General features: G+C 41.6%; 1 protein-coding gene across 6 annotated transcripts; it reads right to left on the minus strand.

Moving 5' to 3' along the window:
- Positions 1-636: 636 nt before the first annotated feature.
- tp53bp2a (tumor protein p53 binding protein, 2a) lies at positions 637-27501 on the minus strand. 6 transcript variants are annotated; one of them, XM_020095063.2, is made up of 21 exons: positions 27396-27468; positions 26893-27072; positions 16710-16857; positions 15533-15646; positions 14278-14348; positions 13465-13566; positions 12149-12323; positions 11827-12008; positions 11550-11714; positions 11264-11302; positions 9643-9690; positions 8571-8754; positions 6145-6228; positions 5817-5938; positions 5288-5696; positions 3974-4809; positions 3043-3180; positions 2740-2873; positions 2338-2504; positions 1885-2084; positions 637-1788 (listed from the first exon to the last, which is right to left on the minus strand). In XM_020095063.2, exons 2-21 carry the CDS (start codon positions 26917-26919, stop codon positions 1747-1749), a joined length of 3387 nt encoding a protein of 1128 aa, XP_019950622.2. In that variant the 5' UTR covers positions 26920-27072; positions 27396-27468; the 3' UTR covers positions 637-1746. The 6 variants fall into 6 exon arrangements, with proteins under 6 accessions (XP_019950622.2, XP_019950639.2, XP_019950650.2 ...); XM_020095080.2 differs by lacking the exon at positions 26893-27072 and having other exon boundaries at positions 27396-27501; XM_020095091.2 differs by lacking the exon at positions 11264-11302 and having other exon boundaries at positions 27396-27471.
- Between the last annotated feature and the right edge of the window lie 250 nt (positions 27502-27751).

The following is a 27751-nucleotide window of genomic DNA, read 5'->3' on the forward strand; positions in this document are numbered from 1 at the left end:
CCAGTTCTGTCAGTGGTGACATGTATCAGGACATTTATATAAAGGTTCTGCTCTAAACGCTATGTCTTTTATATAAACTTTTTTTTGAGTGAAGTACATCAATACCATGACGGAGTATTTCCATCGCGACGCTGCAGGAAACAGATTCCAGTCAGTGACTGATTCAAACAGCCATGGTTTGTGATGTCACAAACTTTACAAACCAATCCAGATTTAGATCCATCAATGTGGGTGGGGCTCAGTAGCTAGGGAGGGATCCTATTAGAATGCGGCTGGGACCGCAATTTTCTGTCCAATTCTGATGGAGCTGGAGGGAAAATTAACAGAGCTCAACTGGCATCCTGTCTTTTGCCTCCGTTCCAAACCAGAGCCAAATGTGTTCAATCTCAAACAGAAGGCTCAGTTTTCTTTACTGCAGCACTGTGCCAAACATATGGCCAGGTCATGTTGTTTTAACAATAATTATTGATTAAACAATATTCTGCTATTTTAGTCACTTTTTCTCTTAGTGGTGAAAGCTTCGCCGTCTGTCCAGCAGAGGGCAGCAAATATTACTGTTAAAGTTATTGACAATGATTAAAAATTGGTCTTGAGTCATTATTTGCTGTTGTTTTAGGACCAAGAAGACGATACAAACTTAGTACAAATTATTTTATTGTAAATGTTTGAAATACTACAGTACATTTGTGGTTATAATTATGACAAAAGAGCTAAAGAAAAAATAACAAAAATAAATACATCTGAGTTGACAGAGATATGTGATAAGTTGAGTTTTGGGAATGTCATCATTTGCTTTTAAGAGATGATTTGACTTGTTTTGACTGTCATCTCTTACTGATCACCACAAAGTGTCAAAGTTTCTGGTATTAGGCTTGCCTCATTACATGACTGTATCGTCAAATTCATACTTCGAAATGCACTTTCACAACAATATCATTCCTACAGTAACATTTCACTAGTTTGTGACAGAAGTACATGTATACACAGCATCTTGTGGCATCTCAAACACGTGCCACTGCAGGACAGTAGACTGGATTTCTGAGCATCATCGACCACAGAGTGAACAGCAAACGATTAATCAAAAGCTTCACCGTCTGTCTTTCCCACCAATGATTTCATTATCTATTCAGGCAGAACAGTGGTTGTCACAGCTGAAACTTTACACCTCCAGTGCAGATATACAGAGGCACGGTTACTCAGAGTAGATGAGGAGAAACAAGCCCCTTTAGATTGTCTTGGTACCAGATTTCAAAAGAATCATCTCATTCACCACATGCAATGTAGAGCTCAAAGTATGTTAGAAAATAAAGAACAGTTCAAAAGTGTAAAAATCACTTTCTAGAAATAAAAATACTGCTCGTTCCGTTTACATCCCAATTTTTGAGTTTCTGTCGCTTTAGAAATAGTAGCTGACTATTTCGATAATAAGTACAAAAACAGCAGAGTCGAGGAAAAACAATGCCACAAGTGTCTTAAGTACAAAGTACACATTAAGAGAGAGAGAGAGAGAGAGAGAGAGAGAGAGAGAATCCTTCTATTGTAGTAACAGAAAAGTGCCAGAGAGAGCTCAGAGCTGATCCTTCATATGGTTTGGTCTGTCAGTGTGTCTTCATTTCAGCAGAGTCCTTCTCTTTTCCAGTCTGTTAAAGCGTGTGTGTGTGTGTGTGTGTGTGTGTGTGTGTGTGTGTGTGTGTGTGTGTGTGTGTGTGTGTGTTGGCTGACTGGAATGTCCAGGGTCTTTGTGTTTTAGGCCAGGGTCCTCTGTCTTGGCTTTATTCTGGGATAGAGCTGTGAAAGATGACAAGGAGACAATGTTAATATTATAATTGCAGAAAAACAATTCTGTATAAAATACACACAATCATTATTATTACAAAGACTCACCCCTAGGAGGTTGCGGGGAATGTAACCCTCAGTGTCGCCCATGCGCGCCCACCACCATTCCATCTCGTCCTCGTCTTCTCTGCGGATGATGGTCATGCAGTCTCCCTCGCTGAACGTCAGTTCATCAGGGTTTTCGCTGGTGTAGTCCCACAGACCGTAGACCACACCCCTGTTCATGATGCCCATCTTCTCCTGCACACCTGAGAGTAGACATAAAAAAAAAAAATGTTTAAAAGGTGTAATCCACTTCTACTGATTACATATGTCCAAGTTAAATTGGTCATTACAGGCTGATTTTTTTCCCCCTTTATTTATAAGCAAATCATCTACAAAGCAAACTTTCTAAATTGGAATTATTCTGTGGCAAATGTATTGATCCATATCCTGTGTATATGATCACTATAACTGATCACTATGAGCAGTTTCTACTGGAATAAAACCACTTTCACTGACCGTAGAGGAACTGCGAGCACTGGGTGTAGCCCTCCTCCATCTCTTCACATTTGTCAGCTGCCGTCTGCATGTCGCTGTAAGTCATAGCGAACACTGCCGCGCCGGACTCCACCAGGAACTTGCACACTTGTACGTTGTTGCAGGATGCAGCACAGTGAAGAGGTGTCCTGTGTGAGAGGAAAGAAAATAAAGAGAAGAAAAGATATTAGAAATATGAAGAAACCACTGACAACTGATTCATTTTGGTGATTACATTCAGGTTTCTTACAGCAGAATAATGTTTGTTCAGGTGTGACTTAAAAAACAAGAGAATGTGTAGATGTTTAATGACAGTTCAGACTAGCTTGAGGCTCAGATCAAATAATCCCTAATCAATCATGGCAGCAGTGAATTTGAACTCACCAGCCATCACTGTCAGCAGCATTGACGTTGACTCCAAACTGAACCAGAAACTTGACAATTTCTGTGTGTCCGGCACAGACAGCGTTATGTAGAGCTGTGATGCCTTCATCGTTGGGCAGACTGGGATCCTCAACCTACGATCGAGAAATTACAAGATAGTCTCAATAAAAGCTTCACTTTATTAAAAGCAAATACTGAAATATAACTTCTTTTATACAATGACTTCTTTTAGATATTTCAATCTAATCTATTTTACCATACTAGCTTAGTAATACAGCAGAAACAGATGAATTCATTTCTTACTTCATAGATGATTCTCTGGACAAGATCAAACTCTCCCTCCAGCGACGAGTCCAGCAGCAGAGCCAGTGGGTTGAACTTCACTCTCATGCTGTGATCAATGCGTTCAGAGCCAATCTTGCGCAAGTTGGTCCTCTTCCCCTAAACACACAGTCATAAACATGAAACAGACGAATGATCTCAAACAGCCATCACAATAAAAAGAGGGATGAGAATCTAGAGAAGTGAGACTGTTAAGAGTCTCATCCTGCTGAGGTAAAAATGTCTGCGCTCTGTTGAGTTCAATCTGGACTGAGAGAACAGGGACTTGTTTTTCCAGCTCTCAGCGCAATGCTAATCCAGTTTGTCAGCACAAGCTGTAAGACACAAGTTCATTTCTCTAAAACTTTGATTATGCAACCTGATGAGGAACAATTGCCCTCCAGTGAAGTGGGTAAATGGGTCTTAAATGGGAACAAGGGGTGGGATATAAACAAAATCCAGAAAAAATTCCTGAAATAACATGATTGATTTAGTTCCTAAACCTCCCTCTTTCCCTCCTCCCTCTGAAATCTCATTGGTTTGCCCTCTTGGGTCAAAAACCGCTTAAGGAGTTACACTGAGAGCTTAACAACAAGAACATAAACTGGTGTTTATTTACAACACAGATTGCACCAAAGTAAATGCAAGAAAGTAGGGTGGGTATCCGCTTAGTGTAAGCAGAGTGAGGCCCATTTTCTCCAGAAACAATAGCAGTGATTGATGAGGATCATTTAATTATATAACATCGGGCCAGGTCACTGCTGTTGAACATTTACTGTAACTCATGACCTGCCCCCATCACAAACATGTGGGGGTTTAAAGGACCCACAGTATAAAAACAAAGGAAGTGTTATCTATGAGTGTAGTTAACAGCTGTGGTGTCATTCAACAACTGTATGATGGTGATTCATACCGGTGGTAGTGTGACTTGGCCCGTGACCTCTGGTGCCTTCATGTTAAAGGTGTCCTCTCCCAAACTGTCCTGCTCTCCTCCGCTGGGGTACGGTGGAGGTGGGTAGGGAGGGAACTCCTCAAGGAAGCCCTCTGGAGGCGGAGGAGGCAGGTTGGGGATTATGTCCTCCAAGCCAGCAGGGGGTGGTGGTAGGAAAATGGCATCATCTGGCCTGGGGGCCGGGTGGGATGGGGGAGGAGGGGGGATGATGTCTTCACTCTCCGGGATAGCTGAAGGCGTTTTGGTTTGTTCGGCAGGGATAGAAAGGGAAGATAGCAGCTGACCTCCCTCTAGAGCAGGACCTGTCTCTGAAGCGTGGTTCTCTGCACCCATTAGAAGGTTTGGAACATTTGGCCCCACAGATCCCTCTGCCACCTGCTCTGCTTCACCAGCGTAAGTGGGGGTGGTTGGTGTGGTCACAATGGTCTCCATAGCTGCCAGCGTGGTCTTCTGATACAGGAGTTTCTGAATGTTGGGCCCTGCAGGACCTTCTGGTTCAGTGATGGAGCTGCGTTTCTTCAGGGGCCTCGGGGCGTTGTAGAGTTTCTTTCTCAGGGCTTCCAAGTCCCCCTCGCTCTGATGTCTGTAGGGGTTAGAAATAAAGGGAAGCAGCTTGGTGGGGCTGAGGGGCCGGGGGATGCGCTCCGTTTCTGGTTGGGGGCCCTCAGATGAGCTGGGACCCACATTGATTGGTCCATTGTGGTCAACCTCAAACTCTGGGGCAGGGGAGCGGCGGTCCATGTATGGGTTCTCTGGATATAAGGGGCCTCCAATGGGGATCACTGGTTTACCGTACACTACAAATAAAGAGAGCAAACAAGTTTCAAGACTGCAGTTTCAAAAGAGATATGATGTTAAGTTACTTGATGTCACATCATTGAACGAATCCCTATCAAATCAATAAATTACTGTATGAACTACATGGCCCAATGTCAATGACATGTTTTTGAAAAACGTGTACAACAAGAGAGAGAGAGCGCAAGCGGGGCGGGCTGATGAATGTGCATGCTGCTCTGAACTCATTAAAAAAAACAGTAGGTCAGACTCTTACTCTATTCACTAAAAGCAGTTTCCACTGTATTAGAATTTTGTCGGGGTCACCTTCAGGTTTCATGTAACATTAATTCTATCACTATCTTCAGATTTTTGTTTGTTCTGACACAGGATCAAATGAAGGGTCAAACTAAGCAGTTACTTAAAGTACATTTATCACCTTAATAACACTGTTCAAACACTAAATTTATGTTTAGTTAAGTTACAACTGGATAGTCTTACCACTGATGAATCCATTGTTGCGGTTCTGAGCCCTGTGGAGAACACCCTGCAAACTGGGCTGGAAGGGCTTGCCTGAGCCAGGTTGCTGTGTGTACATGGAGTATATAGAGCTGGCCGCTAAGGTCTGGGGCTTACTCAGGTTGGTATCTTTGGAGGAGGGCAGCTCTGGGGTGAAGGGCCGTACTGTGGCTGCAGGTGGAGCGTCCTGCTTGGCTGGCAGGGGGAGTGTCTGGCTCTGTGAGGGTGTCAGGGGGCTGCGGTTCTGGGCAGCCTGGGGCTGCTGGCCATGGGGTTTGGCTTTAGGGAAAGTGCCTGTGTTGAGGCCTGGTTTCCCGTAGGGCACAACCCCAGGGCCTTTCGGTTTGGTGGGAACGGGAGGAGGCACCTTGACTGGAGCCTTGAGGGCAGACTAGAAAGATGAGATGAGAGGGAGGTTGCAAATTAAACGACAGTGTATACTCCTATGATAATACACAAATCTGACTAGTGATTTTTTCCTGGGAGATAAGTGTTTTCTGTTTCCTCTTACCTGAGCATCCCTGACCAGGTCATCACTGCTCTGGTTTTTGCGGAGGGAGGTGATGGGAACTTCTGTTGACTCGAACATGGAAAGTGGACGTACCTTCCTGTCTCTCTTCAGTTCCGTCTCATCTATTCACAGACCGCATGTAGAGGCAGTGATCAGTATTGACTCATTTTCAGATACAGATTCTATAAAAAGACAAAACAAAAGCCCCTTTGGAAGCTCTCGTTCTATATTATATCTTAGTAACTGTTTTCAAAGCTAGAGGAAGCAACTGAATTTCTGAGGAGATACTCTATACATGTGTGGTGTTTGCATATGTGTATTCTCTTACCTTGTTCTGCGTTTGAGTGGGAGTGAGAGGACATTCGTGGCAGTGTTGAAGAAGGACCATGACCGTTGGTGTTAGAGTCTGGACCTGAAGAGGAAAAAAGAAGCAGGGAGTTTAATTTTAATTTGATGTTAGCATTAGGGATTTTATGTAGAAATAACACAAATGGTGGAAACCAGCGGCAACTAGCTTCATTATCAATCCAGACAGAGTCAGACAAAGAAAAAAAGTCCAGGATTTGTGAAAAAGGTTTTTTTTTTTAGGATTTTGCCTCCTTTTTTTTTACTCATCATTTGTTTTTTTCGGTTGGCTGACGAAGACCCAGCCAATGGCCATGTATGTCCAAAAATATCTATAGTCAGATGAGCCACAAAAAGCAAGAGGCTCTTAACAACTAGCAAGATTAGCATCACATCAACAAAGGTGAAAACATGAGGGTTTCGAGTACAATGCTTTCAGAATTCTGTCAAATGCTTCCTCTTAAGAGGTGTTGTATATAGACAAGGACATACACACAAATCTTGCAAAGGAGACCTGATTGAGTTGGTCAGAATCCACACAGAATGTCAGTTTAACTAAAGGTTATGTGTTTGTTCCAACTGACCCATTTAGAGCAGCAGAAAAAGAGCTGGGGAGAAATTTCAATAAAGGCTTCAACAAACAACAGCAAAACAAGCAAAAAGACCAAAGATCCAGCAAAGAATTCATGAAAACATCTAATTTATTAATCGTTTTTACATGGGGAAAACTCACGTAAAACAATTATGTATAAAGAACGCAGCTGAGAAACACACACACACACACACACACATACACACGTGTACCTTTTCTCTTAGCCCGCAGCTCTTTCAAAGGCTTAAGCAAGAACATGGCTTCTGAGGAAGATGCATTTGAAAGACAAAAAAAATAAAGCCTTAGATCTCCAGATTTCCGTTTGCTGTGGACATGCTATTTGCCGGGCCCAATGAGGGACCCCCTTAGGGGCCATGCAGAGACCAGCACAGCTTTCAGGAGACTGTCTCCTACTATGCAATATTCCTGCTGTAGAGGAATCAGAGGAATAGGTGTACACTGAGAGCGGCTTCCTCAGCATCCCCGCCCATCCATCCATCCATCCCTCTCTCTCTCTCTCTCTTCATACTGCACATCAACTCAGCATGCAGAAATAATTGTGTGCAACGTCATGACAGACTTGGAAAAAACCTGTTACTTTTACTTCCTCTTCAGAGGATCGCTTTAAATAGGAAAACGTAGGGCTCACAAGGAGATAAGTGAGGGAACAAGGGAGGGGAATCACATCTGCTATTCTTTAATAATGACTCATTTGGTGTTGGATCATTCATTTTTAATACGATGAAGTGCACTGATGGCCCACCAGCCACTGGGGGACTGATTTAAGGCTGAAAAAAAATTATGACATAAAGGATGGCCAAAATAGGGGGGATATGCTCTCATCCATCATTAGTATGTCCAGACTACCATCCCCTCCATTATACTGCACACATGCTACTGCAGTCTGTGGGGTCTTTTTTATGTCTTACATTGATAAAATTGAATTCAAGACATTTTGAGACATTTTAAAAACCCTTGGCTGCTCTGGAAAGACTACAATGCTAATAGCTAATGGACTAGGGTCACACACCACTGCAATAACAACACTGGTTCGAGAACCTCACTGCAAAACACATCAAAAGTTCAGAAAATATCTGGAGAGCGGAAGAAAGAATGAGATATTCAGGCTCAGCAAAACCTGCGTCATAACACACCATCCAGGAGGTCACTAGCTACCTTCTGAGCTCAGAGTGACATCACAACCAGCAGGTGTCCCAGACTCCTCTGCTCCTGCTGGAGGGACGGCAGTCTTGTCATATTTCATTTTATTATTTTTTTTTAAAATAGACCATGCACCATGATGACAGACGCAAAGAAACACAGAGAGAAGCAGTTGGGGAGTCCTAGTTGAAAACTCTACTATTAGTTTTCTTAAAACCTTCTATTCATACACTTTCTATACCACCAAACATGGTTTCTTGTTGGGAGGTAGTGGTGGAGATAGTCACCTGCCAAAAGCTTCAGCTGTCATTTGAAACAGCTCTTGGTAAGTTTGATGCTAATCTAAAGTATTTTCTGTACTTACACACTGTTAATGCTCACCCTGGAAATGTAGAAAAAGCAAAAACTTACATATAGTACCTTAATATATGATCTGAAAATATCATTATTTTTTTTAACTCTGCTGCTGACAGCCGTTGCAAACTCAGGAATTGCCAAATGCAGCGGATTCATTTATATGTAAAATGATAGAAGGGACATAGTTGATGCCTGCTGTCACCTTGACCCCAGCAGGGATCTGACTCATGGTCAGGAGGGAAAAAGAGTTCAGAGGTGAGATAAGAGCTTCAGACAGTGTGTTGTTTCTGGTTACTGACCTGCACCGGCCTTGCTCTGTGCGTCGTGGGCTGGTAGGGTGGCAGTGCCGTCAGGGTAGGCTGGTTTTACAAGCAGGTCATGTCTCACTGGGCCCCGGGGCATGGTGGATGATTGGATGTATGGGCCGACCGCTGCCACTCGAGATGGACCTGTCTGCTGTCCAGCCTGGCCATCAGAGGGCTGCTGTATAGTGAAAAGGGGGAGAGAAAAAAAAACAGACAAGGCTGTTAGAGCAACAAAGGTCAGCAAGACAGAGAAAGACGGACAGCATGGAAAAATGATAACCAAAACTTAACCTAATGTTAAGGTAATGACACAGAGTACAGGTGAGATGAAATGAGTGTGGTGGATAACTTTAATATTGTGGCGAGCGCTGCCGATTCTACTTCATTTTCTGACCTGTGGGTGGTGCTAGTGCAGTGAGACAGACTGTTTAAGGTGTACAACTGAAGATTTAGACCTGCTGGTGGGGTTTGATGATTACAAGTGGGGAAAATTAGGATTCATTCTCTGAGGATCATGAATGTCTGTGAATGCAACAGTGTGAGTGGCAGACTTCTAAAACATGACTGGTAATTTTACTCTGAACCAAAATGTTGTAATGGCAGATGAACATTGCCATCCTCTTCGAGCCCGGCCTTTAAAATTATCTCACTGGTATTTAGACTTCTTAGTAATCATTCTGTTTAGTAACTATATTCTATATAACTATATACAGCTACTGAGGAGTGAGAGTTAAATCTTGCAGCTCAATTTGAATCTGAATTATAGAAATGTATCATAAGATGCAATTGACAGAAGAAAAGTAATCCCTTTATGTTTTCCAAACCCAACAAACAGACACATATTTCACTTCAAACTTGGGGAAAGTACCTTAACTATCTTCTAAAATAAAGCTTAACCTCTGGACAAAAACATTTCTCACAGCTGATGACAATATAACAAAGTGTCCCTTCAAAAAGAGATGCATGTGGCTCAATCAAAAACAGAATTGATGGAATCTAAAGTAATACTTGAGACAACAGAGAGAAAAGAGACACATATGTTTAGCTCCAATACTAGTTTAATTACCTGAAGATGAGTGTCTTTTGAAGCCCTCTCTTTACCAGGGTAGCCATTCTTGAGAAAACAAAAGCAAAAACATGCAACAGCAGTTCAAAATACCAAATAATCCCCTTTACTGTTACCAATCTAATATTTACCTTTTCTAAAAAAAAAAAAAAACTATCGGGCTAGGATGGTGCAGTAGGACTCTAATATGGCCGTTTCCTCAGTTTCTCTTTTCAGTCGGTATGGTTTGGAGTGCCTGTTGGGTGATGTCAGCAGGACGCTTGCTATTTGGTTGGAGGAGAGAGCGGCCTGGACGAAGTGTGTCTTTGTGCTGATGTGAAAAAGGCCCGCTCATTATGATTCCGGGCAGGGTGTGGGTAAATCACCTCCTCACTAGGACCTTTTCAGGCCTTCATCTCAAAACACATGCACAAGGCGAAGTTGTTTACTTTCTCTGTTCTCTTCCGACTTTATTATATATGTCTAGAGAAGATCAAAAAACAAGTTAGGTCTCTGTAAACTAGGATCGGGAGCAGATTATATATTTACCCAAACAACTTCGATCAGAGATGCAAGAGAGTGTGATGAATCTCCATTATTACATTTATTATTTATGCGCTAACGTATAGACAAAACTTTGGATCTTGTTCACCTTATTTCCTTTTACATAATGCATGCTGCCTGCTACAATGCTATTTTTTATATTTACAACACAAACAGCTTTGACTTTGTTTTACAGTGTTAAGAACCAACATTCAATGATAAAAAGAAAACTTTACAGTTAATTGGTTGAATGTTAATTTGGTTGAAAGAAAGAAAGTTAATATTGAATGACGATAAAACACCTTAATTGTCTTTGAGAGGAAATCAGGCTAATTTCCTGAACAATCAAGTCACATTACTGCACAGAGGACAGATTCGAATGACTAATGTGAAGCTAGAAGTTGAAAACATAAAATCATCCATCATCCAATCAGGATGATTATGTTTTTCTTTTTGGCAACCCTCACTTCCTTGCTATTCCTATAAATAGCTTTCAACCTCAAGCAGCGAACATGTTAATTTTTCTCCCTTGCAGTCTGTTCCATAGACGATTTACAGTCCCATGGCAACCTGCGTTCAAAACAACTCCTGGAGAAGGGGAGAGAGGAGCATGAAGAAACCAGATAGAGATTAGAGCCAAAATCCTATCATCCATTAGGGCGAGTTCAAGGATTATGCATCCTGCTGATTTCTGGTATGTGTTGAATCCTTCCAGGTAATTTGAGTTTTTACCAACATGGTTGTTTGTGTTTGATAGACTTGTTATTCGCCTTTTCCTGTTTTTATCAAGAGTGCAGCCAGAGCAGATAGCATCTCTCCTGACATTCCTGCTTGTCTGCAGTGTCAGCATGCACTCATCGCTCCTCAGGAGTTGTTTATGCCAAAATGTGACTGAAAACACAGCTGGGTGAAGAAGTGTGAGTGAGTGTAAAATCAGATGCAACCCTGTGACATGATCAAAATAATGATCAATCCCCACCAGCTATCTCCAACAGAGGGATCAAAAAGTGGGAAAAAGACTGAAAGGTGTCAACTCCTTTAAATAATGAGGTCGCAAGAATTTCCCACACGGAAGAAAACAAGTTTTGAGGAACCTTACACTGGCATGGGTGAGCTGTGAATGCCGGGGCTTCTGAGGCTTTCCAAGGTAAAAAAGACAGAAACAGCCTTCATCATAAGGCCACTAGGTGGAGCACTGATCAAAACCTTTTCCATCACTTATAACAGGTATGAATATCACTGTCCTGACAAACTATGAGAAAGTCACACTGATAATTAACGCAAACCTTTCACAAAATATAAAGGATGACATGTGAGGGTATTCTGTAACAGTTTATGTGAATATTTTAAATTTGAATATTTTCTTGGGGTTTTATAATACTTACAGGCAAGTTCTCTTTCTGCTGTAGTGCTGCCTTCTTCTTCCACAGCCGATCTCGGAGCTCAGTTATCCGTTTGTCCATGGCAACCACCTCCAGGTTGCGCTTGTTCAGGCTCTCTCTCTGCTGCTGCAACTTAGAGTTCTGATCCTGGTTTAGCTTGTTCCTCAGCTGACCAGAAAATACAAGACGGCAAAACAAAGAGGACAGACAGTTATAACATGTATGCTCAATTAGAAGAAATATTGTTGAATGGTATTTATTAAATCTTATCTCTGCTCACTTGTAGTTCCTTATAGAGGCGGTCTAGTTCGGCAACGGAACTCTGGTTGTCATGGAAGTTTTCCATTTTGCCGTTTTTGAGCAACTCTAGCTGTCGGCTGAGCTCATCAACCTTGGATGCAGCCATCACTAGTTCTCTCTGCTTCTGCTGGAACAGGTTGTTCATCTGTTCTATCTCCTCAACTGGAGAGGAGCAGGACATGGGGAGAAGAAAAAATGGTATGAGATGATAATGGAGGCAAGAAGGATGTAAGGAGAAACTCAGGATATCAACAACAAAAATATTTTTTCTCTTTATCCATTCATGGATTCACAAAACTCACCCAGTTTGCCGTTGCTGAGGCGTTTGTGCTCCACCTGGCCCTTGAGCGCCCGGACCTTCTTGAGCCGAGTCTCTTGGTTCTCAATGTTCTCTCGGAGGCGCTGCAGCTTCTCCTGCTCAGAGGCCTGCTGCTGCTGACGCTGCTCCTGCTGCTTCAAGTAACGCAGCCGCTGCTCCTGCAGACAAAAGAGAGGAAGCAACAAGCAAAGGTCACTCACAAATATAATCAAAGGCACATGCATAGTCATGGCTGAGTATGCTTTCCACAGTAGTGACTGTTCTCAAGCAAGATACGAAACTACATATTCTGGTAATGTTTAGGGGCTAGAAGAATAAGGGCCGTTGGTTGTTTTAAAAATTATTTATTCCTATTTCTATTAGCAGAAATGCTTTAAATATCAAGATGCTGAGTTAAATAAGACAACTGTGTGTTGAGTTAAACAGTGTAAAACATTCAAAATAAGTCTTGTTAATGAGTCTTGCACAGTGAGCTCAGCTATTAACCTGACAGAGCTCTCCCAAAGAGGTTCTCAGATGTACACAATACAGTCTCTATCTGGAACTATTCAGGGCATGTGTGCTAAAGGTAATGTCTCTTTGTTTACTTGACTTGCGTGCAGGTGTATATGACTGCTTGAGCTTACATTCCCTGGCTTGTTATATTATCTTCAGGCATGCAAAGTACTTGGATCTGAATTCTTAAATGGTTCTAGGACACAGGATACAGCTTGAAGGGCAAATTTAAGGAGGAAACACGAGAAAGAAGTAATGTTCTTTAGTCATCTTGATACAGTGCACAAACCTGCATCAGCAGAGTTGAAACATTTCAAGGTACGAGTAGGAGGAAACATTGGTCAGTTAATTTTTGTTTTCTGTCAGATGTCTTTCCTGCTGTCACCAAAATGAGCAAAGAGGCAAACAAGTTCCAGCCAAGATAAAAAAGATCTTCAAATACCAGATGGGTCTAGCGCAGCGAGAATTCGATGCAGGCAGCTGCTTCAGGCTTCTTGAATTATAAACACTTCACTTGAAGCCATCCACAGCTCACCTGTCTGTCACAACCTCCAAATTCCCTCTCTAATACAACCCATGTTCATTTCCTTGAGTGCACTAGACTTGTTTAGCACCTTTGTTCCCTTCACCATTTCCCCACTTTCTCCCAATAACCTTTGCTTTAATCTTGCTGCACCATGTGGGTCTCTCCTACTGCAGCTTTTACTTTCATCTCCACCACTTAAACCCTTCTCCCCCTGTATCCACCCATCTCTCTAACCACCCCAGCCTCTGCTTTCATCTTGCACTTCCTCCTTTATGCACCTTGGAAGCGAGGAGCTGTTGCTGAGCCTCTATCTGCTGCTGCTGCCTTGTTGCCATCTCTTGAAGCTCAGCCAGTGTCATGTCCATGCGGGGTGTCGCCACCTGGATGGGAGGAGAAAAGGGGGACAAAGGATGTCAGTACATGTACAAATACAGATTTTTTCTTTTTTTTTTTTACTTGTGTAGAGGGAAATCAAATAAAATGAATCAAATGTCTAGTTCAAGACAACAAATGTAAAAAAGTCAGAAAAGCAGAAGCAGCTTCAAACCATCATGAGGACCAATATTACTGTTTTGTGTCTTTATGAGTTTTAGAACAGTGGTAAAAACAGTTTTTAACTAAAGGTTTTACACTTAAGGCCTGGTGACATTATCAGCTTGATAATTATTATAATAGTAATGTCCTTGTGATAATGTGCTGATTCATTTCAAATTAGCATTTTTACAGTACACTGTGTTTTTGAATTAATTAATACTTGTAGGCAAATCATCAAGTTAGCTTTCTTTACAAACCAGGTCACAGAGTTTGTTTTGGTGACAATGCATCAAAACATCTTTGACCTACAATCAGCCATGGATATAATTCTTGTTATAGTCATATACATGATCTACAAAAAAATGCTTTAAATTTTTTCCTATAATAAAAACAATTTCAATTAAGTAATTGAAATGAGATGTACAAACAAGTCTTTCATTTAGGCTGAACTTTGTAAGAACTGTGTTACCTCCTTTTTTGACCAAACAACACATTTCTTCTGAAAATAAATACAGTATATCGCAAATTAAAAAGTTTAAAATAAAATAGAAACCAACCCCATTCTCCATCCTCCTGTCTTGAGGACCCTTCACTCCATTCCTCTTCGATTCTGAGCCTCTTGAGCCTCCTGAGTAACAAAAAAGACGTGAGACTCCATCAGACATAACTATTGTAGAGTCTCATCAAATGTGACCTCAGACCAAGGAACAGCAAAGTACTGGCCTTTACAGACAGTTCTGAAAAATGCCTGGAACTTCCTCTTGCCTTTTTACCTCTAATTGTCTCAAACAAACAACAAGCAGCCCCTTTGAGGTGAGTATCTTTTCTCTGGTCTGCAGAGGAGGGTGTAGATCTCAACTCCTCTGGGAAAAAACTAGGATCAGTGCTCTTTGTGACTTGCCGTAATCTCAGGATTTAAAGTAATACATAACCGTCTGTGGGTGGATCCCATAACTGTGTGTAATGTGCTTGTCTGTGTACATGTATGCACTTATATCCAACCATGCTGCTGGCATTTGACAGCTGGGGGTTGGGTGGGGGTATCTGAAAATCCAGATCCCATCTTTAAAGCCTTGGCCAATGACCAAAGCCATTTAGCTTGCATAATAGTTTAGATGACCCTTGACATACAGTATGCATCTTTAACACGTGCACTGGTTAACTGTTTGTGTGAACACAAGACAATACTGTGGTTAGATAAGTGTGAGATTACTTAGCTAGCTCAATTCAGGATGACTGTATTCGCATGAATTACATTAAAAACAGAGTCTACCCATCCTTAATTGAAATACAGTAACAGAAAAATTTTATTCAGAGCTGTGGTGCAAACGACTGAGCAGAGCTAAGCTAACAGTGTGGGAAAACAAGAGCAGGCTAAGACAACAGGAAGGGAAAACAGCCATCTAATCCCTGGGCCAGACTCAAGCTGTGAGGGGTAAAAGGGCTTAGTTATGCAACTGTGGGGCTGAGAGGATAGCACAAGACCAAAATACTAGAGTTTTCTGTGTTCCTAAGAAAACTGAAAGTAACAGGCTTATGACGATATGGGACACCCTGTGTTCGGCTTGGTCTTCAAGTTAAATAAGGCTTGTTTTGGGCCAGCCAATATAAAACCCTTTGCTTAAGTCCAGAGTTGTGTGCATGTTGTGTTGTCTGGAGGCATCTAGGTTGGTGTCATATTCCCTTGTCCTCTTCAGCCCTTGTCCAAGCCATGAAACTTTTGTAAGTGAAGCGATTACAGAAATAAAAACTTTTGCTTCGTTATCTGCTGTATGCGCGATTGGGGTGTGTATAATGGGAATGGACCCATACCTGATTCCCTGCTGGGCGCTCGGTTGTGACGCAGAAAGAAGCGCACCTCTGCCCTGTGCTGTCCCCATCGCTGGAGAACATCCAGCATCCTCTCTCCGTCGCCTACAGCTCGCTCTGCAGGAGGGAAGGGAAAAGATAAAACCAAAAATAAAAACAAACCAATATTTAATATTCTAATCGTATTAACTTAGGTAAATTAAATTCAAACACATAACAATAGTAATGTAGGTCACATGTGTATGCAGGGTTTCCTTTGTGAATCCTGTCCAACCACTATCTGGCCTACATTTGACAGGAACTTCATTTCATCAGCACCATATGTATATATTTGATCTTTCTGAGCAAAGACCAAAGAAAACAACTGTGATGTGTGATGTAAATTATTCTGGCTGGAGCTGAGCCAAAGGGCTCATCATCCATTCATGAGTCTTTTTCTTTCCAACTCATTTCAGTACGCAAATGGACTGACACATCACTGTCGAGGAGAGGTCAATGAAACCATCCTTAATCATATTAGTGCAAAAAACATTTATCATAACATACAGATTATTAAAAGCTTTAAATCTAAATTTGATGTAATATATCATTGCTTTGTTTTCAAGGAGAATCAGTAGGGGTCTGCAGTGAGAAATGGCTGATAAATTTGACAATCTTGTCAGCCGCATCCACTTGTGGAAGTACTCAAACACAATAACTGGCACTTTATTCCATCTTATTGCAGTGTCACCATGGAAACAGCTATAAAGCCTGACTCCTTGAGTTGGGATTCTGATTACTTCCTGACTCTTAAAGATGGAGAAATGGGGCAGGCATGAAATCACACCCTCCCCTCCCACCAAAGAAATGTGGGAGATGTCTGGGTGCTCGTGTTTGTTACAGGGATTATGGGCTACCTTTCATTTGCATTGTAGATCCAAAGAGATAAGCCCCTCAAAAAAAAAAAGAAAAATCACCAAGCAGTTGACCACACTGCTCATCTCCATATATAGTCTACTTCAGAAAAGCAATTTGCCTCCAATTAAAGGAAGGACACAAACAAGTGTCTGTGCACCGACTCCCGCCCCTTGGGATATAGCCATGTTCCACAAACAAAACAGTGTGTGACTGAGATTCTCATGTTCTGCATGTTGTGTACATGGATAAAAGCAACAGTGGGTAAACTGGCACAATCGCTCACCAGATCCACGCCACATCTCAGACAGGTGGCAGTCCGCCTCACCGGGCTCCTTACACAGCTCCACAACGTCCCGGCATAGCGTCTCCGGGGTGACGGGAACCTCAGTAAAATGCTGGTCATTGTTACTGAGGTATACAGTTAGGAACATCTGGGGACAACATGTGGGAGAGGGAGAGAGAGAATGATTAGATAAAGAAATTAAATTGAAAATCCTGGTGATCTCGAAAGAAGCAGAGTGAACACATCATTCTCTGTGATCAGTGTGTGTGTTTTTCACAGATTGCAGTATCCATTTCTCCAACCCTCATTCCTCAGAGGCCAGCTTCCCAGAATTCCATTTTACTCCATGCCATCTAACTGCTAACTAGTGCTGTCACCACGGTGAGAGATCCCTCACACACACAATACACAACACACAATACAACCCCACAACACACTTAATACCCCTGCCAAGCACTCTGAAGGAAAAAACCACTAAGGACCCTGGAGGAGCTGAATGTGTACGTTAGTGTGTGACTGACAGATGGGAGGGACTGGCTCAGGACTATCTAAAAAAAATGGAGTATCTCAGTGAAGCTGTCACTGATAGAAAAGGAATGCAAAAGCCTTCAGCTACAGCAGAAAAAACACAAACAATGAAACTGAGCAGAGAATTTTGCTGTCTTCAATCACTCCAAATGCTGGCAATCCTGTCAAACCCCATACTGAAACTATGACAGTTACTGTATTGTCTACAGAGTTTCTGCAGGTTTTAACCAGTTCATTTCAAGACTTTCATATCTGTATCATTGAGAAAAGTGACATGACAAACTATGCAAGCTGCAAAAACATCTGCAAAAACACCTGAAAAGTATAATGAAAGTAGCATTAAATGAACTCTAAAACAATCTAAAACATTAATGACCTAGTGTGTAGATCATCAAATCTTGGACTTTTTAAGGCCCCATTGAACCCTGTATTAAGAAACTTTTCTCAAAATCAATACCGGCACTCAATATAAATAGTTATTGTTATACTAGGCATTGAGAGACCTAGTTAATAAAGGAAACTAGGTGGTGTTAAACTAAAACGTTCCCAGTCAATTTAAAAAAAAACAACTGGGCGTTGAATAAACCTTCACAGACACTGATAGTGGACATGAAAGTGAAAACCTGTGTTGTAAACAGATGTATCTTAAGAGGCTTTTATGATTACAATACACTCACATCTAATCTGATCACAGGATAGGAGTGACTGCTATAATAAAACTGATTCCTCAGAGAGGGTATAATTGTCTGAGCAATAGTGTTGTCTGTGTCCTAAAACTCCAGGTTATACTGTCAGGTTTTTTCTATTCTCACTGCTGTGAACCCCCGTGCCTTCAGGGGCCATGGTGGGAACATCAGGTCAGCGGGGTTACTAACACAAAGGGCTCGGGGTGAGCGTGCGGAGCAGCTGCAGCCATGGCGCAAGAACAAAAGTATTTGAGTTGCTTTTGAACTGTGTGAGCAAAAGTGCAACAGCCTTAAGATAAGAGGCTTTATTCTCACTTTTCTTCTTCAATGAGCTTTATTGAGTAAGTGGGCAGGTGACATGTTCCTTCAGAAAATCTCCTTGGCGACATACACAGCCAGAGAAGCTTTGTTTGTTTTGTTGTGTTTTTTTTCACGGTGATGACGTGAAGGTGGAAGTGAGGGGCAGCGGTCTGACTCAGAGGACCTGACTCAACTGGTTTGTTTCATAAGGATGGAAAAAAAAAAGATCCCCATCAATGGAGCGAATCAGCAGTGAGTCAACCTTGTCAGTAATCTTCAGTACAGAAAGCTGTAAACAGACATTGCCCCTGTGTTCCTTAGTGGCCATAGAAGAGGAAAAAGCTCTGTGAAGGAAGACCACCACCAGAGAACAAAGATAGAATTAACAGTGCTCATTTCCTGTCTGCTTTTATTATTCGTGGTTATAAAACTGGAATCGGTTCACATAATAAATAAAACTGTCATAGCCGCTAATTAACAGAAACCTCAACTGGCATCAATTGGATGTAGTCTGCATTTGGCAAAGGGTTCCAAAAAAAAACCCATTCAGGAATCAGCGCAGAGCAGCTGACATCATCACAAACCTCCCAGCAGAGCAGGACATTCAAATGACCCTGTTAATATTTGGAGAGTGAAAGAGAGACAACAGAGCGATGGGGGTGGGTGAGTGTGAGAAAAGAGAGTGAGAAGACACTGATGGGAGGGGAAAGGAGTATTGGGGGTGAGTGGCAATGCCTATATTCTCCTCAGCACCAAAGTTAATGATCCAGGACCACCACCAACACACAATCCAACCCTCAATCGAGATGTGTTAGCACTTCGCTGCTGACCTTCATCCACCTAATGTCAGGACACTGCAGACATGTGCTACATACACAATTAATTTTACTTTTCATACATCTATGCATATTAATATTGATTCTGGATCATCAAAAGATGCTAAATAGATTAAGGAAATAGTTAATATTTAGGTTTATCACTTAGAAGGATATTTCTGTTTCTTATGATAGACAATACTGTTTGAATAGACAAAGGAGAAGGTGACATTGAACATGACAGGTCCAGCTCAGAACATGGTGTCTAAACAAGCTTCACGTGTAAAGGCTAAACGTTGTACCTCTTTTGCACCAAACATAGCAAGCATATGGTGGTATATGTTTGTTATTTTAAACCAGGTCAACACACTTTAAAAAGCGATAGACTACTTTACATACCACAAGGAGTTTGCCTTTCTGTTTTTTTTTTTTTCTTACTCTGTTCATTTCATCCATACGGCTAGAGACAAATCCCATGCAATAGAGCAGCACCATGTGAAATCATAGGGGGTAGTGTAGCTAATAAGCGAGATAATCTTAGGACACAAGGAAGACATTTCAACAATGAAACTACTATCTATATGATGTTAATTCAACAGGGCACAGGGACAAACGGACGCTTTTCTCTTAAGAGATACATTATCTCAACTTCTTCCACTTGCAATGTTTGTTTTTGATCAGAAACTCTTGCATTTTGCATATTATTTAACAACATATCAGATACACATATAGAAATAAAGTTTTCCTGGGATCATAATATCTGATTAACTCCATAATGCCCAGCCTGACTACAGAGCGTCTGCCAGTTTGATAAAGAGAAAGGCTTTGTGTGGTCTACCTAGACAGACAGGTGAGAAGAGCGCCCAAACTCCCTGTTTCTACTCAGCCAGATGACTTGAGAGTTCATTAAATATTCATAGATACAACAGTGAGTAAAATTAAACAGCTCAACAACAATTCGATAGGCCTGTTTCAAAACCGACAGCGAACCAGAAGGGATCACTTTACCTTATACTGCCAGGAAGCTGAGCTGTACCATTTTTTGGATTGTATATGACACGGTTTGGTAAAAAATGTGCTCCACTTGCCTCCTGTCTATCAGAGGGGATGTCAGAAGCAAATGCTGAATTGCACTTCCTTCGTAACTCAGACCGGGCAAAGCGATCGCCCTGGGGATGGGAGACAGGGACGTGCTGCCTCTGCTGCTCTATTAAAGCGATAGATTTCTATTTCCATCACAGCAGCAGCTAAATCAGAGCTGTCTCCCAGGGTTTGGGGACTGGAGTGACGTCTCAGTACTGCAAATTGACAATTATAGACAGAAGCAAAGAAATGTCTTTTATCGCTGCACTGTGCACTGTGGATATTCTCAAAGCAGAGCAGCTATAAGGCTAGGTCATCGGGGCTGTATCTCAGGGATTAAGTTAATCTGATATATATAAATATCGGCTTTCAACAGACTACTGGCTCAGTATTACAATAGTAAGCTTGAATTCAATAGCTTGCAGTTATGCCACAGCTATTGTGCCTTGAGACGAAAAGAGAGGCTAACCAAAGCACAACAGTATAGAGATTGGAGTATAGAGATAAAAGTAAGGACATTGATGACCAAGGAAGAACAAAAAACCTCCAGTCTTGGGGGTCAGTGTTGATACTCACAACCCTCTCCTCTGGACAGAAACAGGAGGGGTGTGTGTCTCAATGATGAAAGGCTGTAACATCAATCCCTCAGCTGTAATAAGAGCAAATCTAAGAGGAGCAGAGGGACTGCAGCTGGCAGCACTTATGTGACCAGCCCTTCTGAAAGAGATGGGACAAATCAAAGAGATATTGTATCAGCTGTTATTGTATGGAACCTCGAGTCTGTATCTGTCCTATTTGTGGTTAATATGCTTCTGTGCTATTTTGTGAGATACTGCACACTGAAGATATCTGTGAATAAGATCACCAACCATTAGATTCTGAATTGGTCTTTGCTGAGTGATTTGAATCCCTCCTCTCGTCTAAGCCAGAGGGGCCCTGAAGCAGGGAAACAGGCTTTACCAGCCTTTCCAGTTGTTTAGACAGAGGCCTTGAGTTTAAAGATCAACACTGTAACCGCAGCCAATTAGAATAAGGAATGTTGCGTTGGTGTGTGTGGCACTCACACTGATCGTTATGATAATGTTCATGAGCACTGATGTAATAGAGAGAAGTGCATGCTAACAGAGCAGGATGTTGTTTTCTTCATACAAATGCATTAGTTCAAGTTCAAGGAAAATTGAAAACAAAGTTAGAAGAACCTTTCCTTTATAACGATATTCTAACAGAAAATCAATCCATGTTTCCACCTTGAAAAGCCCCTCTCTCCTTGTGAGGGTCAATTCTACTGCATTTGTCTCTCAAGACCTTAGTGTCCAAATGCAATTGGATGCACATTGAGTTAAGAGTGATCAAAACTGTCGAGCACTGCAGTTTCCCATGTCCAAGAATAGACAAATCACAGGGGATTGTGCTATAATGAAATTACTCTGCAATATCAGGATAACCAGCAAATTAAAGGCGAAGCCCGTCACAGAGAATTCACATCCAAATAACTTAACACACCCACAGTAACATCGCAGATCATTCATAATCGAGTTTGGTATTCTGAAAATAAAAAATTTAAATCTGAAATTTGCCAGTAGGCCTGATTTAACAGCATGTTATTTTTCGCAATGGCCCTGCAATATGCTGCTGACCTTTCCAGAGTGTACCCTGCCTCTCCCCCAATGTCAGATGGGATTGGCTCCAGTCTCCTCTGCGACCCTTATAGGATATGTGGTATTGATAGTGGATGGATTGATTAAAGATCATTCAAGAGTCCAACATTAAAATTACATTGTCTTTTTTTGAGCATCTAACTGAGAATCTAAATGTAAATTTACTCATATACTTAAGTTGAAACCATAAATTGTTTAATACAAATTAACTTGTCAGATCTATCAATTTTCTGTTGATTCACAGATAAAGTTACAGTTCCAAAGCTATTTCAATAAGACTGGTTCAACAATTGCCGTACTTGATACAAATAAGACTAAACAAAGGGGAAAGAAAAGTGTAAATAGTCTGTCTAATCTGAGAAACTGAATTTACATGCATATTACACTGTGGTTGCTATGGTCCCAGATGATAATAATACAGCGAAGATTAAACAAGTTGAGTCAGTATTAATTAAAAACATGAATATCATAAAGAATTATGCTGGTTAGTTTAGCAGGTAAGACTTGGTGATGATGTTACAGAAAAGTATATCAGAAACATGTTACATTATTTCAGTGAGTGTTTAGGTGGAGAAAGATTTCACCAAATATCTTTAGTGTGCACCAAAGATAAAAGACCAAAGTGTCTTAATAAAATAATAAATTATTATCATTTTTATTATTTTAAAACATAAAAGCAAGTTCTGATTCTATACATGTCCAGGAGGATTATGGATGGAGTTAGAACAAACAATGTCAGACAGACTTAATAGAATAAACTGAGATGTAGTGCAACAGATACACATCTGGTATAATGCCTCAGGGAGAAATGGGACAACTGGAACAGTGTTGTGAGAAAGGGTGACAGGGGCTACATCTTGGACCCCTCCTGAGGAGTCTCACTTTAGTGCTGCTGGGCTGTTTGTTTGCACACATTTCCAATTACAGATATTGCTGTGGTAAGCGGATGATTCAACTGGCTCTTGTTGAGGGAGTCACCTTTGAAACTGATTACGACAGGTTTTTAAGAAACTGCAGCAACATCTTCTTCTCCGTGTATGTGTTTGTGTGTGTTTGTGTGTCTCCCTGCCACAGCTTTAAGAGTTTTGACACGGTTCCAGCGCAGCAGAAAGCTCCCAGATGGCTATGATATTTCTTGTCTCTTATTCACTTTCTTAACGATGCATTAGAGAGTGCAGGAGAAAAGGTCAGGGGTAAAGAACAGCAAAACGCAGAGGGAATCAGAATGCATACTTCCCTCATTCATCTGCAACATTCAGAAAAACAAGCAGCTTTTACAACACACTGAAGCTGCAGCTATAGCTGTGACTCTTGGATCAGGACAAGCTCTTCTCTCTGTCTGCATTGCAGTACTTAGCCTATCACTGTATAATCCGCACTCTTGCAATACTCTTTCCATTCCTGGGCTACGTGATGAGACAGTTCCTACTTCATGGTTATCTGAGAGATAAGCAAATGGGAGTCCAAATCATGCAGAAGGGAGAGGATGTATCCTTTTTTCTGAGCTCTTGATGGGTGGATGAAGTCATCCAGAGAAACAACAAGGCCACAGAAACCTTGAGATAATATGGACAGACTTAAATGACCTAATAATAAATGACTGAAAGCTGTAGCACTCAAACAATTGTGAAAACACCTGGCCTCTTGTGAAGGAATTTACTGTATGCAAAATTATTTATTTATCAATGAGGAAACTAAAAGCCAAGAGGGAGCGCTTCAAAATGTGCAGGCACACTAATTGGCTTCGTAAAAAAAGGCACTGAATGATGCCTTTGTGGCGTCTAATCTGTCATATGCAAAACAGCCTGTGGTGAAGCAGAGGAGTGAAGGACTGGAGGAGGTAAAGTTCTGCTGCAGGAACTTTTTTTTGAGCACTCACGAACATAAACAACATTTGGACCAGCAGAACAAGAGTCTAAATTTAGTTCCTGGGTGATAGTTTCTGTCTCCACAAAAGTCCCTGAAAAGGGGTATTACTCACACAGCAGTGAGCACTGGGCTCCACAAACCTATGAAACAGAGATATGTGGCAGAAGAATATTTCATTCAACACAAAATAAAATAAATATTAAAACACACAGTATATAACTAAACGTATGCGACTGCATCTTATCATGTCTGTAACTTTCCAAATAACATTATACACCATTCACACCCTTTTGACGTCATGATTGACTGAGCTGAATGGAGGTAAGAGAAGCCAGGGTTACTACTTTTCCCTCAAGCTCACTATTTTTAGTTGTTTGTCACTTTTTGATATAAACAATGGATTCAACCGTAAAGTCTATCGAGACATACCGTCTGCACATGTGCCTCATTATTTCTCAGTCTTTTCATTCTACCTTCTAGTGTAACTGATGTTCGTAACAACTACAAACACATTTCTACAGTTGCACAACACATCTACTGGTACAGAACTACAAACAAGCTCTGACAGATCATAAACTATAAACTGCTTAGTTTGTGGGACTATTTATTCATTCTTACAGAACCACACATTTTTATACAATGCTGATTCCCTGACCATACTGATCCCAATGTCTTTAACGTGTTCTGCTTTTCACAGCTGAGTCGCCCAGTTTCCCTGAGTGGGTAAGCTGATACCTGCTCAGGTGACTGTGCTGTTCTTCCTTTCAGAAACCAGGCTAATGTTATGCTGGTATTGTGGCATTGGTGCACTGCACAGTCAAACAGGTAATGTATTCAACGGCATTATTCACAGACTCTGCTTAGCTTCACCATCAGATTTTCCTTACTACTTCAGCAAACATGTCCTTACTCTTCCCTGTGATGAATAAATCAACTTTGTCTGCAAAATTGTTACAAAGTTAAACAACATAAATGCTTGGAACAAACATATTTTTACATTCCTCCAGTATTTTTTACATCATTCATCCCAACTAACATCATCCTTTCAACTCTTTTCCTTGAGACAAAAGTCAATGCATTGCCATTAGACGTCCTTGGCCATCACTGATGTGACAGTCTGTTTACGTAAGCGCCACATATTCTCCCACAGAGTAAACACAAAGGCTATGGTGGCCGCAGATAAAGCCTACTTCGGTTTCTGTTGACAGACAGCAAAAGTAGGCTTCCCAGAGCATCACCTTATTTTCCCACCATCATAACACTGCCACAAATCTAGCAACTGTGAGACACAGCATAACTGTAACAGAATAATGCCGGCCAGGCACGCACATGACAATGTATCTGCTGGAAAATCTAAATAACAAGCAACTCAAATGATGGGAAAGGAATGAGGAAATGATGTGGGATCTGTGTCTGCAACATTTGTAATACAAACTCAGGCAGAAAATGTCTTACTGGTGTTATCATATTTTTCTTCCCTGTTTTCCCCTTGTTATTGTTATAGTCCACCGACTATAATTCATCTTTACAAAACGGACATCAAAATTAAACATGGACTAATAAACTAGTAGATTATTCAAACCCATATATGGCATTAACAACAATCTGCAGAACAAAGACTGTTTGAAGTAGCGACATCAGTAAGTCATGGGTAAATGAGTTTGAACATGCTATGGTTGCATAAAGGCTGAGCATCCCTTATCAGGACACTGCCACAGCACAGACACACACACAATGTGCTTTCCACAACATGCTTTATAAGAGTCCCTGCAGTTCTTTGTGTTCAGAAAACAGTGACCCCCTATTTACCATCCCCAGCCAGCAATTACGACATGACATTCTCACTACCCCCCGAGCCCCTGGCCTGTACAAGCAGGGTCACCGGCTATGAGAGTAATTTATAAGACAATACCTTCCATCAGACATGGCCAGATAAAGACCATTTTGTGTTTATCAGGCAACACCAGAGGCTGTGTATTAGTCAAAGGTACACACAGACATATGTATTCTCAGGTTGTTGTAAAGAAGGGGGAAATCACCAAGATCTCATGTGCCATGTAAAGACAATAAATCTTGTATGAAAACTTGTCAGGGCAGAAAATGTATACTGGTGTGTGAGCCGACCTCGGTTTTAACAAATAACTATGTAACAGTCGCCAGGCATCCGACAGGAGTCATTCAAACATTAATCTGTCTCCATTGCTTAGATGATTAATGAACCAGATGCGCCAGGGGAGGCAGAAGTCTGAGCCGAAAAGAACAACATTAGTGTAGCCTGAGCATACTAATTAATTAACATTGATTTGAAGTATAACATTTCTTATAATGAATGTCAATTCCTCCATGAACTAAATATCCTGGAAACATATGCTGGAATGGAACTAGTTTGAAATGATAAGTTGCTTAAGTGATTAGCCGGTCAACAGAAAATTAATCTGAAACTATTTTGAGAAAAACAACATTTTAAGTCAGTGAACATTGCTGCTTTGTGTGGCTGTGTTATGATTTTCCCATGTAAATGAATTCTGGACCTAAAACGTTAAGCTCATTTACTTCTTCATACGTTGCTGCTTTACCATCAAGCATGCAAACTGACTACAATGGCATTGTGAATAAATTAAAAAAAAATCCATATATGTGGGAAGGTTATTTCACTACAGTGAGCCCATGCACGCAGACCACTGCCCCCCCCCCCTCCCCCCCTGCACATATCAAAAAAGTGCTGAAAGACGGAGACTATTGCACTGCAGCAGAAGCAATGGACTGATGATGATGGGGATGGGGATGATGGTGGTGACATGGCAGGAGTCCAGCTGCACTTGGCAGGTGCCCTCTGCTTGCTTGTGTACTAACAAAGCATATAAATGAATAAATGTGGTCAAGATAATAGTAATGGTGAATGATCACTGTCCCTAAACCTAAACTGATTGTGCAAATATAACAAGGCAGCGATGGAGACTTAGGTTTACATACGTGGGATAATAAAGCAAATAAATGATGTCACCCACAGCATCACACACACACACAATACAAACACAGCTGCTGGTGAACTTCACAACACGAGCCTGTGTTGCCATAGCAATGTCACCAAAGTACCATCCGCATCAACTTGCCACGTCAATTTAAATGTCCAGGTGAGTCCCGGTGGTAACACAGCGAGGCTAGCACGGTGCTAAGATGTCGAAAAGCTAAACCGTGGGACAGCGTTAAAACTTGTATCCATGAAAATAAAACACAAACTCACCGGCATCATTTTAGCTTCGTGCCGCATTTAGCTAACCCAACACGGCATGAACCCCCCTCTCTCACGGGCAGTTTCGACGAAAGCGACGGGACTGGCGAGCACTTTAATCCCGGAGCCTGATAACCCGCGACGGGTAAGGGCTACTTTCTCCTACCTGGGGGGGGGGGGGGGGGTCACGTCCTGCATTCAAAAAACACACACAAAACAACGTTAATTCATCAACTCAGCCCCAAATAAACACAAAACCAACCAGAACACACACATGTTGTTACGTGATTCCCGTCGACCTGTTGCAACAAGGCCCTCCCGACCGAAGTTTCCGTCGTAGTTGACTGTGAGTGTGTGAGTGTGAGTGTATGTGTGTGTGCGCATCGCTTCACAACTTTGAAACGGCTCGACGCGCGGAACACAACAGACAACCTTCGTTTTTAAAGTAAACTACGGATAAAACTACAAGTGAATATCTGGGGGAGGTTTTGAAATATTTTCCAGCTTTTACTCACCAGAGGAAGCGATGGTGATCAGCCCGAAACCCCGATGAGTGACAGCGCAGCTCAGCGACTCGCAGCCTATCCCAGAGTGACGTCTCGAGAGGAAGCTCGTTCCCACTTTGGAATTTAAGCCCCACCTCCTCGAGGGGAGGATGACCCCCCCCGCCCCTCCCGCCGGCTTAGTCCGGTGTAAACATTAAACTCTTTTATAGTTTAACTGTACAGATGTGGAAGCTGATTTCTTCTATTGTTCAGCTCGATGTTAGACACGAGGTCAATAAAGCAACAGATGCTACGATGCTCCTTTTTCAAAAGTTGTAGTTGAAGTGGGCGGAGTTAATGCGAGTAGCTTTATCACGTGACAGCTT

This window comes from Paralichthys olivaceus, chromosome 14, assembly GCF_024713975.1.
Source record: "Paralichthys olivaceus isolate ysfri-2021 chromosome 14, ASM2471397v2, whole genome shotgun sequence".
NCBI classification, from domain to species: domain Eukaryota; kingdom Metazoa; phylum Chordata; class Actinopteri; order Pleuronectiformes; family Paralichthyidae; genus Paralichthys; species Paralichthys olivaceus.

Excerpts from the sequence above, each read along its gene's own strand:
- tp53bp2a (XM_020095063.2), bottom strand. The coding sequence starts at position 26,919 with ATGCGGCACGAAGCTAAAATGATGCCG. Across the intron at positions 13,567-14,277 it reads ACAGGAGGATGGAGAATGGG|GTGGCGACACCCCGCATGGA; the intron begins GTTGGTTTCTAT and ends CCTCCCATCCAG. Across the intron at positions 2,505-2,739 it reads GCTGCTGACAGTGATGGCTG|GACACCTCTTCACTGTGCTG; the intron begins GTGAGTTCAAAT and ends CCTCTCACACAG.